The sequence below is a fragment of the Aricia agestis genome, chromosome 12 (assembly GCF_905147365.1).
Source record: "Aricia agestis chromosome 12, ilAriAges1.1, whole genome shotgun sequence".
In the NCBI taxonomy this organism is placed as follows: Eukaryota; Metazoa; Arthropoda; class Insecta; order Lepidoptera; family Lycaenidae; genus Aricia; species Aricia agestis.
Window position 1 is genome coordinate 5,822,855 of NC_056417.1, and position 14,585 is coordinate 5,837,439.

At 36.1% G+C, this 14,585-nt stretch overlaps 1 protein-coding gene across 1 annotated transcript; it reads left to right on the forward strand.

Annotated features, from left to right (window-relative positions):
* The first annotated feature begins 698 nt into the window (after window positions 1–698).
* Window positions 699–7,551, forward strand: LOC121732199 (spermatogenesis-associated protein 20). The gene is made up of 6 exons (XM_042121999.1): window positions 699–951; window positions 1,804–3,432; window positions 3,586–3,794; window positions 4,369–4,562; window positions 5,223–5,334; window positions 6,078–7,551. The coding sequence occupies exons 1-6, from the start codon at window positions 803–805 to the stop codon at window positions 6,206–6,208; spliced, it is 2,424 nt and encodes an 807-aa protein (XP_041977933.1). The 5' UTR covers window positions 699–802; the 3' UTR covers window positions 6,209–7,551.
* Window positions 7,552–14,585: the final 7,034 nt, after the last annotated feature.

Below are 14,585 nucleotides of genomic sequence, written 5' to 3' on the forward strand. Positions count from 1 at the left end.
CAAGACGTGTTTGCTTTACCTAGTAAAATATTACATAAAATATGTAATATTGAATCGAAGCTTCTTAGAATAGAAGTAACTATTTATGAACTAAGTTGATAATATTGTATTTGTTTGTAAATGATGTCGTTTTTATCAACAACAACAAAAACATTAATATTACTAACTAATAAATCAGAGTGCCTGTTGAAACAAAATAGCAAGTTTGATTTCATTGTGTCTAATAATTATTATGGTTTGTTGTAGGTAAATTATAATAGTCATTGGTCCATAAATGTGCGTGAATCGTAATTTCATAATCGGTGCATACGTTAATTGTCTGACTCTGCCTTATCATTGTCCGTAGGAACCACTTGAGTCTAGACTCAAAACCTACAGAGTTGAGAGTACATGAGATCAAATCAATCTAAAAAAAAGGGATGACACTACGATGTTGCCAATTTTTAATTTCTTCACTTTCTTGACAGACTATACACACAAGTCACAACAAACAAAAGAACTTAAAATATCAATCTTTTGTTTATATGTTTTTACATCTAAAAACTTCGTGTCAGTGTTCTATTGGCATTGACATTATGTCATTTGTCAACGTCAAATCATAATTTCATCTTGGCTGTATGGGCAACGCTCCCTTTGCCTGTCCTGACCGGGACGAATTAAAAAACAATGACAATATGTCATTTGTCAACGTCAAATCATAATTTCATGTTGTTGTTTTGGTCACTGTTTATTTTCGCGCATTGAAATAGTTTATTAAATTATTAATGAAGTAAAAGATAATCCTTTTAGGCCCTCATTTATTATGCCTGCAGGCAGAGCTGTTGTCTTGCTGCGTCGGTTTTCTACAGGTGACAATAGGTTTAAAAGTTTGAACCTAAACCAAAATACGTCGAAAGAAAATATTTTGTCACATCCCCTGTGTAATCATCGGGATATCGAAATAAGCAAAAGGTAATTGAATAATTATACATTAGTTGAATACCATGTCTTTTATGTGTGCGTTGTCAAGTTTATTGTTAGCCAAATCGAATTTTATAGAAGTTATGTAAACTGTTTTGACGACATGAATAACCTCAATATTTCAATTGATTGAGTTTTCAGTATAACCCTGAGTCTTATTATGAATACTTGTATTGCTTCCAGATTACCTTACTAACATCAGCTAAGGTTGATGGTATTGATAATGAGTGAAAGATCTAAGCTGATTATGTTCTTTTCTTTTCCTTATTCTGTAATAGAGTTCCCTGGACCATAACAAAAGTGTACATTTTGCGTAAAACTGTTTTCTAAGGTTGAAATTTATAATATTTCATTAGTATTCATTTAATTTTTAAAAGGCTTAATTAGCCTTTTAAAATAAAGGCATGTCCCTTGTTATTGGAAAATAAATAAGATTACTGCCTATTTGTAATTGTCTAGTCTTATAAAGTAAATAGTTTACTAAAATAAATTTACTTAACCTGCATTGTATGTGTTAAACCATATTTTATCATTTAATAAACAAGAAAGACCCACTTATATGAGGATAAATGATTTAAAATTAAAATATAAATCATATTAGCCACAGCCAAATCTAGGGTAATTAATCTCTATTATCTAAAATCAAAAATCAAAATATTTTTTATTCAGAGTAATTTTTTTACAAAAAAATTTCTGAACATTGATACTAAGGTGCCTACCACCGGTTCGGGAACTAACCCGAACTGGTGGTAGGCACCTAATAGTATCTACATTCAGAAATATTTTTCTCTAGCTTGTGCAATCATGCTATCCTGTGTTTAATTCAGTGTTTTAAATTTTCAGGATATCTCTTATTAACCACAACACTTTCCCATCATTACAAGTAAAAAGAAGTTACAACAGTGACAACATAATAAAAATGACTTCACCCACACCGGAAACAAGCTCTGCTTCCCAACACAAACATACAAACAGACTTGTATCAGAAAAGTCTCCATATTTACTACAACATGCTCACAACCCCGTAGACTGGTATCCATGGGGCCAAGAAGCGATAGACAGGGCAAGGAAAGAAAACAAACTCATATTCCTGTCAGTTGGCTACTCTACCTGTCACTGGTGTCATGTCATGGAGAAGGAGTCCTTTGAGAGTGAGAGTGTAGCGCAAGTGATGAATGAACATTACATCAATATAAAAGTAGATCGGGAGGAACGCCCTGACATTGATAGAGTCTACATGCTCTTCATCATGGCCTCAACTGGCAGTGGAGGCTGGCCGATGTCCGTATTCCTGACTCCAGATTTAAGACCAGTAACTGGTGGCACATATTTCCCTCCTGAAGATCGATATGGACGGCCAGGATTCAAAAGCATACTATTATCGTTAGCAGCAAAATGGAAAGAAAATCAGTCACAGTTCTTGGAAGCAAGTAACAATATTATGGTAGCCCTAAAAGATATGTCAAAAGTGGACCAAGAGAGCTCCTTTGAAATACCAGGGGAAGCCACTTGGAATAAATGCGTTAGAAGACTTATGAATCAATATGAACCAGAGTTTGGAGGGTTTGGTACTGCACCAAAATTTCCGCAGGCCTCCATTTTCAATTTCCTTTTCCATTATTATGCTCGAGACAAGAATAATGCTGATGGCAAAAAATGCTTAGAAATGTGTTTACACTCCTTGACGAAAATAGCCAAAGGTGGCATTCACGATCATGTGTCTAGCGGATTCGCTCGTTATTCGGTCGATGGGAAGTGGCATGTTCCACATTTTGAGAAAATGTTGTATGACCAGGCCCAATTGACCGTCGCATATACGGACGCATATCTCGCAACGAAAGACGATTTTTATGCTGACGTAGTTCGGGATATAATAAAGTATGTAAACAGAGATTTGAGGCATCCATCTGGGGGCTACTACAGCGCTGAAGATGCTGACTCCTATCCATTTTACGGAGCTCCGGCCAAACAGGAGGGAGCATTTTGCGTGTGGGAGTATCACGAAATAGAATCTCTGTTAGGTGATAAACTCATCGGCTCAACACCATACATTGACATATTCTGCGATTACTTCAACGTTGAGCAATGCGGAAATATTTCTCGTGGAAGTGATCCGCATGGTGAGCTCAAAAATAAGAATGTTCTTATAATATACGGCAGCAAGGAAGAAACGGCAGATAAATTTGCAATAACTGTTGAAGAGCTTGATGATGTATTGGCAAAATGTATTAATATTTTGTTTGAGGAGCGACTCAAAAGGCCTCGTCCTCATTTAGATGACAAAATGCTATGTTCATGGAATGGCCTGATGCTAGCTGGCCTAGCTCAAGCGGGCCAAGGATTGGGCGAAAAGGAATTTATTGAAGATGCCGTAAAAACTGCGAAGTTCATAAGAGAACATATGTATGACCCTAATACGAAGACACTTATTCATTCTTGCTACAGATGTGAAGATGGGTCAGTTACTCAAAGGCAAGGATTTATTTATTATTTTTTCAATATAATATACGTAATTGTAAACGCGCATCATCAAAACGCACGTTAAGCGCTTCTCGTTACTAAACAAACCCTGTAATGTGTAAATAATGAATATATTATGTTAAAAATTTAAACTTTCCTTTACAGTGCTGAACCGATTCCCGGATTTCTCGACGACTATGCATTCTTAATCAAGGGTTTATTGGACTTATACGAGGCGACATTTGATCCGTTCTGGTTAAACTGGGCTCAGGAGCTGCAGGAGAAACAAAATGAACTGTTTTGGGATGCCGAGACCGGTGGATACTTCACTTGTTCTAATGAAGACAGCTCCGTTGTTCTAAGATTGAAAGAAGGTATAAAATCAATGTAGAGATCGCCCAATGGTCGAAAGTCGACCTTAGTTTCAACGACATTAGGACTACGACCAATATTTTGTAAAAAAATATTAATTTTATCATATTTTTTTCAACTCTTATCTCTGGGACTCAGCTGATCTCATACTGGCCGTGTAAACATTGTCTAATAGTATCTAAGATTCAATAAAAAAACTAAACCATTTTCAATTTTTCACCTTATTGTCAACAGACTTCAACCATAAATAAAAGAGTATAATTATTATTTACTTCTTCTTTTAAAAATGGCCGCCTTTATTCGTATGTATAGGCTTTTCAGTTGTCACTCAAAAATCTGTCATTTTTCCTAGTGTGTGTGTTGTAGTGTGTGTAATGTTTTATTTATTAAAAAAAATTATGATATAAGCATAATTTCAAAATAATAATAGCTCGATGCACTCCTTCACCATATAAACTATAACTGTGCAAAATTTCATTCACCTACGTTTCCCCATTTTTCGTCAAAAGGGATACAAAGTTTTTGGCTCACGTATTAATATTACATAGATAAAGTTATTAATAAAGTTTTTTGCAGACCAAGATGGCGCCGAGCCGTCGGGCAACAGTGTAGCGTGTCACAACCTGCAACGCCTCGCGGTGCACGGCGCGAACACGCGCGACGCGGCGCAGCGCATACTCCGAGCGTTCGCGACGCGGCTCGAGCAGGCGCCGACCGCGCTCCCCGAGATGATGTCCGCGCTCATGTTCTATAACGACTCGCCTACACAGGTATTGTGGGGAAAAATCCATCGAAACGTATCTAACGGTGACTTTTCGATCCTCACTGACCGACTAAAACTCAAACAAAATGCCACTTTATGAACTAAGATTAATTTCCTCCAAAGCAGTGGCGGCTTGGGTAAACCAATATCGGTAGAAAATGAAACCCATAGCCTAGTTTATAAAGTGGCATTTGATTTTAATTTTTGTGGGTCGCTTGCTGCGAGGATCGAAAGTCCACTTTAAAGTCCACTTTCGGGAGATGATGTGCGATACGCGAGTCGCGGCGCAGCGCACACTCCGAGCGTTCGCGAATATAAACTTGGATCCGAAATTCGAGGTTTGAGTATTAACTTGTGTATCTTTTAGGCACGCAAGTATATTGCAGTCTCGTTTTACACTGTACGATATAATATTATGTAGCAATATTTTAATGTATGAATTTGTATATGATTCGCAACCGGTTAAATATTTTAGAAGACAAAAAAAACATAAAATTGTAAGTATTGCTATTTGAATGTTTTGCTATAGCTCAAAAATGGCTCCACCATTTTGGATTTTTTGTCTTAACGACATTGGTTTTAACCAGATAAAATTGTGATTTTTTGGTAATAAAATATTGACGACTAGTGACGACTTGACGAGACAACAATAATTATAATTTTGCAGGTGGTGATATCGGGTCCGCGCGAAGACGAACGCACGCTGGAACTAGCACGCGCGGTCCGCTCTCGGCTGCTGGCGGCGCGCGTGCTCAGCGTGCATGATAACGACGCGCCTGGTACGTACGCAGTATTTATTTGTTAAAGTTTAAAATAATAACCTAGCATAGCCTAGTAAATCAAATATTTAAATAATGCAAACATGTTACAGACAAGAACTAAATATCATATACTCGTAGGTAAACTATAACTTATACAGCTACAGGTTGTAACAAAACAAAGTGATAAATGATAATATTTTAGTATGTAACATTTTTGTATGGGTAAGTTCATGACGTTCGCGTCTGTGATGTTTCTCATATGCGGGCTCCACACTCGCGACGTGAAAGCCCGCGAAGGCCGCGACACGCGAGTGTGGAGGGTTTCGCGGCTTCGCGTTCGCGCTTCGCGGCTTTTCCCGTCTGGTGTCGGTTTTTTGGCCCGCGACAAAGGGCTCGCGAAGCGCGAATGCGAACATCGTCCACTCTCGCTTTTATTCGCAGTCACACACAATGTCAGAGCAGCAACAACATTGACTTCAACGTCCCTTTTACTGAAATGCGCGAACGTAAATGCGAAGATTGCGAGTGTAGAGGGCCGTATTTGATTGCGTCGTGTTCACGACGTAGCACCCATGAATCGCGACCGCAATTCGCGGTGCGAGTGTGGAGAGGGCTATATAGTTATTAGTTTTGCAATGTTTTTTTATTGTCTGTCAAGCTACTTTCAAATGACATCAGACAAGTAAATAACATTGAATTATTATAACTTCTGTAAACACGGTGTGGTAAGCTGTATAGTAACTAAGCATATTATCTTACAGTGGGCGGCAACACAAAGCCGCGCGGTGACGTACCGACGGCATACGTGTGTCGGCGGTTCGCGTGCTCGCTGCCCGTCACCACGGTCACCCAGCTAGAGAAGTTACTGGATGAACCCCTACCGCAACAGTAATGTATGTAGCAGTCAAATATTGTCGCGGCCCAACGAAAGATGGCGCGTTCATGCTGTTATGTACCATTGGAAAACTGATTCATAGGCAGTTGACGGACCTACGTTATTTGGTCGTATTGTGTCAATTCAATGTTAGTTGTAATCTGTCGACTGGATTTGATATACCGCGACCAAATTACATTGGTTGGTCTGCCAGCGACCATCAACAACTTCTCTGTTATTACCATCAAACAATCTGATTCATAGGGTGGACCTATTTTATTTATTATTGGTTATGTCAAATTAATCATGGTCCGTCGATTGAGTTTAGCATAACCCGACCGAATAACGTAGATCGGACTATGAATATTTTTTCTGATACATACTATATTATGTTCGTGGTCTCTTCCGCTAGATGGCGCGTTGTGGTCGTTAAGAGAGCGTTCAAGTATTACGTAACGCAGTATCGGAGGCTTTCTTGAAGAAAATTTCAAATTTAGCGGCCGCCTAGACGATCAATTTTATTGTTCATTATCACGTATTGTGCAATATTATTAACCGTCTAAGGTTAATATTGAACGCTATATAAATTGTTCAATGATAGTGCACAATAAATTTGATTATCTAGGTCATACCCGCGGCCCTCCGGGACTTTATCTGTGGCTCGCGTGATGTTAAACCATTTAAAAATTACGCCCACCGGCAAAATAATGTAAAGTCGTCGTGAAAGTTTGTGGCCCGTATGAAAAAAAGGTTGGGGACCACTGGTCTAGGGGCCCACTTACGGTGCGTTATAGCTTATAAAAAAGGAGGCGCGTGTCACATGATTTATAGCTTTTTCTATATATATCATATTTGTAAAAATCAAGACACAGGGTCGTCTCGTGCTATAATCTAGGACTAGGTGGGTCTAAATTCACCAAAATATGCGTTATATAATACTTGAATTTAAAATTGTACCTTATAATGTCCTTCTTCATGAAAATCCATTTACAAATAATTATAATACACAAGAACTTGCGTAGTTTTTTTTTTCTTCAAAACAATTATTAAATTTTGCTATCAGTCGAATTAAAAATTGTATCAACTGCGCTAAATACATAACCACATTGCATTGTTATGAAACTGAAATTGTTGAATGTTTGTAAAGAAATCGAATATGACATAGTCCTGTTTATCTCTAGAACTATAACCTAGTCTTGCTTATCTCTAGTAGTTTAGATTCTCGTGTTTTGTTGTAGTCTGTAAAACAAATTTAATATTTTGTATGTCTCAGATCTGATATATTTTATAAAGTTTTCATAAAGAAATTCAATACTGAAGGCAGCAAAATTGTTTAAGTATTAGATTGTACTTATTAAACAAATTTATAAATTTTGTTATACTATAACATGATTTTATTAAATATATATTAAAATGTAGTACATATTTAAAATATGTTATTAACAAAACATTACTTTTTCACTTTAGTTACTTATAGGTGGTTGCGTTAATTTTGTATCTTCTTTATTATCCTTGTTTGAGTTTACATAACTTTAATGATCTTTGATCTACATTATAATTATGAATTAATAGTAGTAATAATAATAAGTAATGAAGTCAATAAGTGTTTGTCACTGAAAGTGGAAAATATAGTCTGATTGGATTGTGATAGGTTTTTTGAAACGTTATAATAAGGATGTTGAAGATAGTTTTTATTAGTTATAGTAATGTTCCAGTTGTTAATTGTCCAAGAAATTGAATAAAAGGCGGAAAGGTAGACCTGCTTTATTTAGCAGAGTTATGAAAAGTCGGCTATGTCCACACTGTGCACTTTCGTTTTCAATTTTTGTCATCAACTTTCGTATTGGCGCATTCAATAATTGAATGCGTCAAGGAACGCAACGCCAATATTGTCAATTTTGAAGTTTTGGATACGGTCAGAGGGCATGCGTCGCGGGCATGCCTCACGTTCGCTGTTGACTGCGCTATAACGCATGCCCTTGACGAACAGAAAAAGGCACAATGTGGACAAAGCTAATGTTGGTGGAGTGACGACTTGGCTTAACATAACCTGACTAAATTGCGTAGGACCGTCATATTTTGCCTAAAATCAATTTCTAAACAGATGCTTAATTATTCTTGTAAGCCACGTATCGCTTCATGAATGAAAGCGCTGCAGTTCCAATCAAGTGCTGCAGAAGATTTATTTGTTTTGTCTTTTTAGAGCGCAAAGTGGCTTTTTAAATTTTGTGATATATTCATGTTATTTTGTATATCACAAATATGAACAAGAATAAGGGTTCAGTTTGTTTAGTAGTTATACAAAAAAGTTTACTTATCTATGTATTGTTTAGTAGTAGTACGTAATTTATATCATAATACAGCTGTAAGCAAATTATTTTGTTTGTGATAATAAACGTTTAATCCCCAAGAATGCTGTTATTTTTAATTTCAAGACGTATTTCTGGGAAATAGAAATTCGGAACGAGATACTATCTCGTATTGCTGATTTTGTGCAAGTGATAGAGAGTATAGGTCTACCAGAATCTGATGGCAAATTTTGACAGCAGATTTTCAAAAATCCTTGATCATTGGATAAATTTACTTATATTGTATTTGCATGTTGCACACACAGAATCATCCGCTATAAGGAAAAAAATGGATCAAAATGTTTTAGGTATTCCAATTACACCGGTATTGCTAGAGAGAGTCAATTTATTTTCTCACTTTTTGCCATCAGATTCTGGTAGACCTATAAATGGTCGAATTACTTCGTTATCGGCATCAGGGTGATTATGTCTTCTGCGACAGTAATTCAAGAGGCAATTGTCAGCCGATTTTACAAAGTTTTCGCCCGTTGTATTGCTTTCGCAATATAAATAGCGAAATTTAGAATATAAAGTGTTCATAATGCTGCTTTGTAGGTTGAATAAAATCAAGGCAACAGAATGATTTCTTGAGGTGGGGCTGACGTTACAAGGTGCAATGTAACTTATTACGCCTCCGTGGTCCAGTGGTTTAGAGCACGGCTCTTTACTCGGAGGTCATGGGTTCGATTCCCGCGTTGGAAACGAGTTATTTCCATGTTGGGTTAGGACAATGCAGGCTAATTACCTGATTGTCTGACGCATGGATCATCTTACTTAGGGTCAATTTATACTAGCGCAGAGTCGAAGCGAATTATTAAAACTGAATAAAGCAAATTCAACCTTAACTCCAAAGCTTTAACGCACTTTATTACTCCTGAGAATTTCTTCTTCTCTTTCGCATTCGCATCCGCGCGAATTCGCGTCGTTACGCCCTACCATCGCTGACTGGCCTCGCAGAAGTAATGTATGCGTTACTCTCTGGAGTTAAGGTTGAATTAATAAAAAAAATTGTTCAGTTTTTGGGAATTCGCTTCGCTTCGACTCTCCGCTAGTATAAATTGACCCTTAGATGATCCATGCGTCGGATGTGCATGTAAAAAGTCGGTCCTGCGCGATCCATCGCCAGTCGTGTCGGTCCACCGTCCCATTGGGTCTCCTTGTGAGTACGGTATTCATTGCACTGGGTTATGAGAGAGGAATAGGGAGTGCTTTTGCCAATTATATCAAAACAACAGTAAATACCACTGAATATAATATATCTTTATTACACGTATTGATAGAGGGAACATCATCATTATGGCAATTTTAAGCCCAATTATTTGATTCTTATTCGATTACATTTACACCAAAACGTTAAGTATTACACCTGTAATGTTTAATATACATTCACTATGCCTAGAAATTATATAATACCTAGGTACTTCATAATGCTCATACAGTATTTTAATTAAACAATTTAAATAGATATAAAAATTATCATTTCTGTTTACACAGTAAAAAATATAATATTGAGCCTTACAAAAAAGGAACGAACACAACTGCCAAATATTCTCCAGTAAAATAAATTATGAATCAATAATAAATCTACAATCAGCCTTACTGAAAACACGTCCAATACTAAAATAATATTTTTGTACAAAAATCATTTTACTAGCTAACGATTCAGTCGAGAAAACTAGGATTATGTAAATAAAGTCCATAATAAACTGTTACTATGGATAGCAACGGGTAGATATCGATGGTAATAAATAAAAGCATATTTATTTCTGAGCGAAAGAGACAACTAGCAATTTTATACGTGGGAGAGCCATGCTTCGGCACGAATGGGCCGGCTCGACCGGAGAAATACCACGTTCTCACAGAAAACCGGCGTGAAACAGCGCTTGCGCTGTGTTTCGCCGAGTGAGTGAGTTTACCGGAGGCCCAATTTCCTTTCCTATCATCCCCAATTCCCTTCCCTTCCCATCCCTACCCTCCCCTATTACCCTATTCCCTCTTAAAAGGCCGGCAACGCACCTGCAGCTCTTCTGATGTTGCGAGTGTCCATGGGCGACGGAAGTTGCTTTCCATCAGGTGACCCGTTTGCCCCCTTATTTCATTTAAAAAAAACGGACAAATTTCTGCCTGTTTGGTGGCCGGGCTACAAGTTGAGATTGACCAAAGCGGATTTTTGCGCCGGATTTATTACCCATTTAACTTCTTTTTTGCCTGATGCTATCCATTGTAACAATATATATTTATGTATTTATTTACAACAAAACCTTGAGGTAAGAAAATACGTAACTAAAAAGCAAAATCTTACTTTGAAATTAATCTCAATCATAAAATTAGCTTTTAAATAAATGCAGATATCGGTTACTGAACGTTAAACTATAGTCTACTCGCGTTAAGCTTGTAGTAAGTCACTAGAGTTAAAGTCAAAACAGTTCACATTAAATGTGAATACACCTAAAGGTGATCGCACATTTATCAGCACGCACGCACCGTACGCGCCGCATTTCATGTACTATGCGGTGCGTTCGCCGCGTACGGCGCGTACGGTGCTGACAAATAAGCGATTAGTTTAAAGTGCCTGACAGACGTACGAACTTAAAGTACGCGGGTTTTAAGTCCGCTAACTTACTCGGCTCGCGTCGGTGACACACGAGAATGGATCACCACTGGATTACCATGCCCCTAGGCTCGCGGCTCTTTGCTGACACACAGGCGATTAAGTTCGTCGAGCCATTACGTACTTACTCGCACGTCTGTCACCCCTTAAAGCGTGACCAATTCTAACATTATCGCCAACGACGCACTACAAAGTTAACGCGATCGAAATAATTATAAGGAAAATTACTATTTAACTCTTACGAATACACACAATAAATATCACATTAACCTAATGTCATTTCAGTCAATATTACTGTCTAGTGTCTACGAAACGAAATCTGAGGAACATAATACACACAACATACTCACAAACATCTATTCATATAAACATATTTGTACAGTGCAGTGACAAGAACTAACACGGTTTCAAATAATTAAAAAATCCTTTTTCAAATAAATTTAAGTTCGATGTATTTTACCGCTTAAGGATCAACAAGCGACATTTTATAGTTGAACACGGAAAGAAATTATATTTTGTGATCTTAAGAAGTAATTTAAAACCCTTATGTTAGTACTTGTAACTGTAACTATAAATATTAATTTAAATAATAATTCATAACATTAGTTTTTCATTGAATATTGTTCTTTGATGACTAAAATATTAAAGCAAAGTATAGAAAGGATTTTTTGCAGATGCAGACATGACAAAATTGAGTAAACACAACTTTATTCTGCCTTCTTAACGCGTATAAGCTATAGTCGTCGTATAAAATATCTTAATCATTTACATTCTCACATATATAAATCATAACAAAATGAACCAGATAAAAATGGATTTAAAATTAATATTAATATTAAAACTAATACTTTGTTTCCATATAAAGGTAGCAGGCAATCGTAAAACAAGCCCTCTAAATTAATAATAATATTATAGTGTTTATTCACGCGACTTTTCTAACATAATATCAGACAAGGACTTTTTATAAGGGCGTGTTTTATATCAGTTGGATTTATTAAAAAGTTTACCTGTAGACTTTTACTTTAGATAATTAAAATATAATGCTACGGTCCAAACTATTAGATAAGTCACAAAATTTCATACAATAAATTTTGATACAAAGATATTTCGTAACTTATCTCATAGTTTGGACTTTTTTGCGAAGTACATAGTATTCTGTCTTATCTATGCATTTAGAAAATTCTTTTTTTTTAGTATGTTAACAGATTTCTTATGCCTGATTTATTACACTAATATAAGCTTTAAATACCTACATTTTAATCATGACGTTGTTCTAACATAATATTCATCATACTTTTGGTATCAATGTGATGTTTAAAAATGATATTTGTTACTAAAATTATTTGAAATAAAAATAAATTAATATTTATGTTACATTCACGAATAATTTTGCTATAAATTTGCTCAATAAAGCTGTTCTGTTAAAAAACTAGATCAGATTTTTATACAACCAATGTGTCCTAATTTAAGTATGTATTTATTTCTACTAAATAACAAGTTAGGGCACAGAAATGGATCTAGTTAGAAACGCCATGTCGCTCCAATTTGTATGAACACGAGCGTGTCACTTTTTTCATACCTACTGTGACGTCACAAGAGCGCTTTAGTGATGCGAATACCCGCACGCGTGGAATCGATTCGAAGGCATCGCCGCGCCCCGTCTCTTTTGCCACTTTAATAGGTATATCGATTTTTTAATCGATTATTATACGAGTTAATATACAGAGGAATGATAAATCTAAAGATACGTGCTTGCCAGGACAGATAGTGATATATTATATTATTCAAAACTAAATCACTAAACAGGAACATAAATACATATTACATAAAATATAATAGGCTGCTGTTAAGCATTAGTGTTTCATTCCACATAAAATCGGATTTTGAGTTAATAATGCAGTTTTGTTCTTTATAACATGAGGTTTACGACAGTGAAATCCATTTTTTTGAAAACCAACTGTAGCATATTCTAGAGTACAAAAATGGTTAATGCTTATTCCTGTAAGTGAGGTTTTGTATATAGCATTTATGTATTATGTTTCTAAAATGATTTGCGCTTAAACCGCTGAACCGATTTTGATAAAATTTTGTATGCAGATACTTTGAATCAATTAAAATGACATTAGATACTTTTTTCCCGGAAAATGTACGGTTCCCGCGCAGTCAACAAAAATAAATTTGGCTTATGATATCGATATAGAGTACATTATTACGTAAGGTTTTGGAGAAGGACATAGGATAATGTTTTTTTATCATGGAAAATATTCGGTTTTCACGCAATAAACTTTATTAATTTGCGTTTAAACTGCTGAACCGATTTTGATTAAATTTAGTTAATGTAAAAATAATTAGTTTATCACGTGCAGAGTTGGGCAAAAAGTAATTAGTAATTTTGATCAGATTACAAATTAATCAGATTGATGAAGTAATTGTTGTGCATCTGAAATTACCCGTAAGTTAATTAGTTAATAATATGTATAAAATGTATTCTAATTTTAGTTTGCAATTAGATTAATAATTTAATTAGACTAACGAGTATTTCAATAATTATGCCCAATGTCCAATGCTGGTAATTATAATAAATAAAAACCGGCCAAGTGCGAGTTGGACTCGCCCATGAAGGGTTCCGCAGCAGCAATAAGGTTAATTTCTATGAAATAAAAAGGTTTTTGATTTATTTTTATATTTCAGTTGATTTAATGAAAGGTAAATTAAGGTTTACCATTTATGACGTATAAAAAAAAACTACTTGCTAGATCTTGTTCAAACCAATTTTCGTTGCTAGTTTTTATAGTAATGAACATCATATATTTTTTTAGAATTATCATGCCCCTACTTTAGATGTTAGAGGGGGGGGGGGGGGGGGGGGGGGGAGACACGCATTTTACCACATTGGAAGAGTCTCTCTCGCAAACTATTCAGGTTACAAAGAAATTATATTAGAAACCTCAATATGATTTTTGAAGACCTATCCATATATACCCCACACGAATAGGTTAGACAAAAAAAAATTGTTTCAGTTGTACCTAGGGGAATACCTAAAATTTTTGATAATTTTTCAATTTTTGTATCAAAATCTTAATACGGTTCATAGACTACATCTACTTACCAAGTTTCAATAGTATAGCTCTTATGGTTTCGGAGAAAACTGGCTGTGACATACGGATGGGCAGACAGACAGACAGACATGACGAATTTATAAGGGTTCCGTTTTTTGCCATTTGGCTACGGAACCCTAAAAACTCCCACACCGGTTTCGGTGGCGGTGGCCGGTTTCAATAAAACCAGGCCAGTTACGCAGGAGTAATATCATAGTGCCCAAGTGTGTGCGCAATACATAAGAGCTCTCTGCGGGAAGTGCGGGAAGGGAAGAAGAAGCGGGAACTCTCTGTCTTTTCCCGAGACATAACGTATATCTGCATACCAAATATCATCA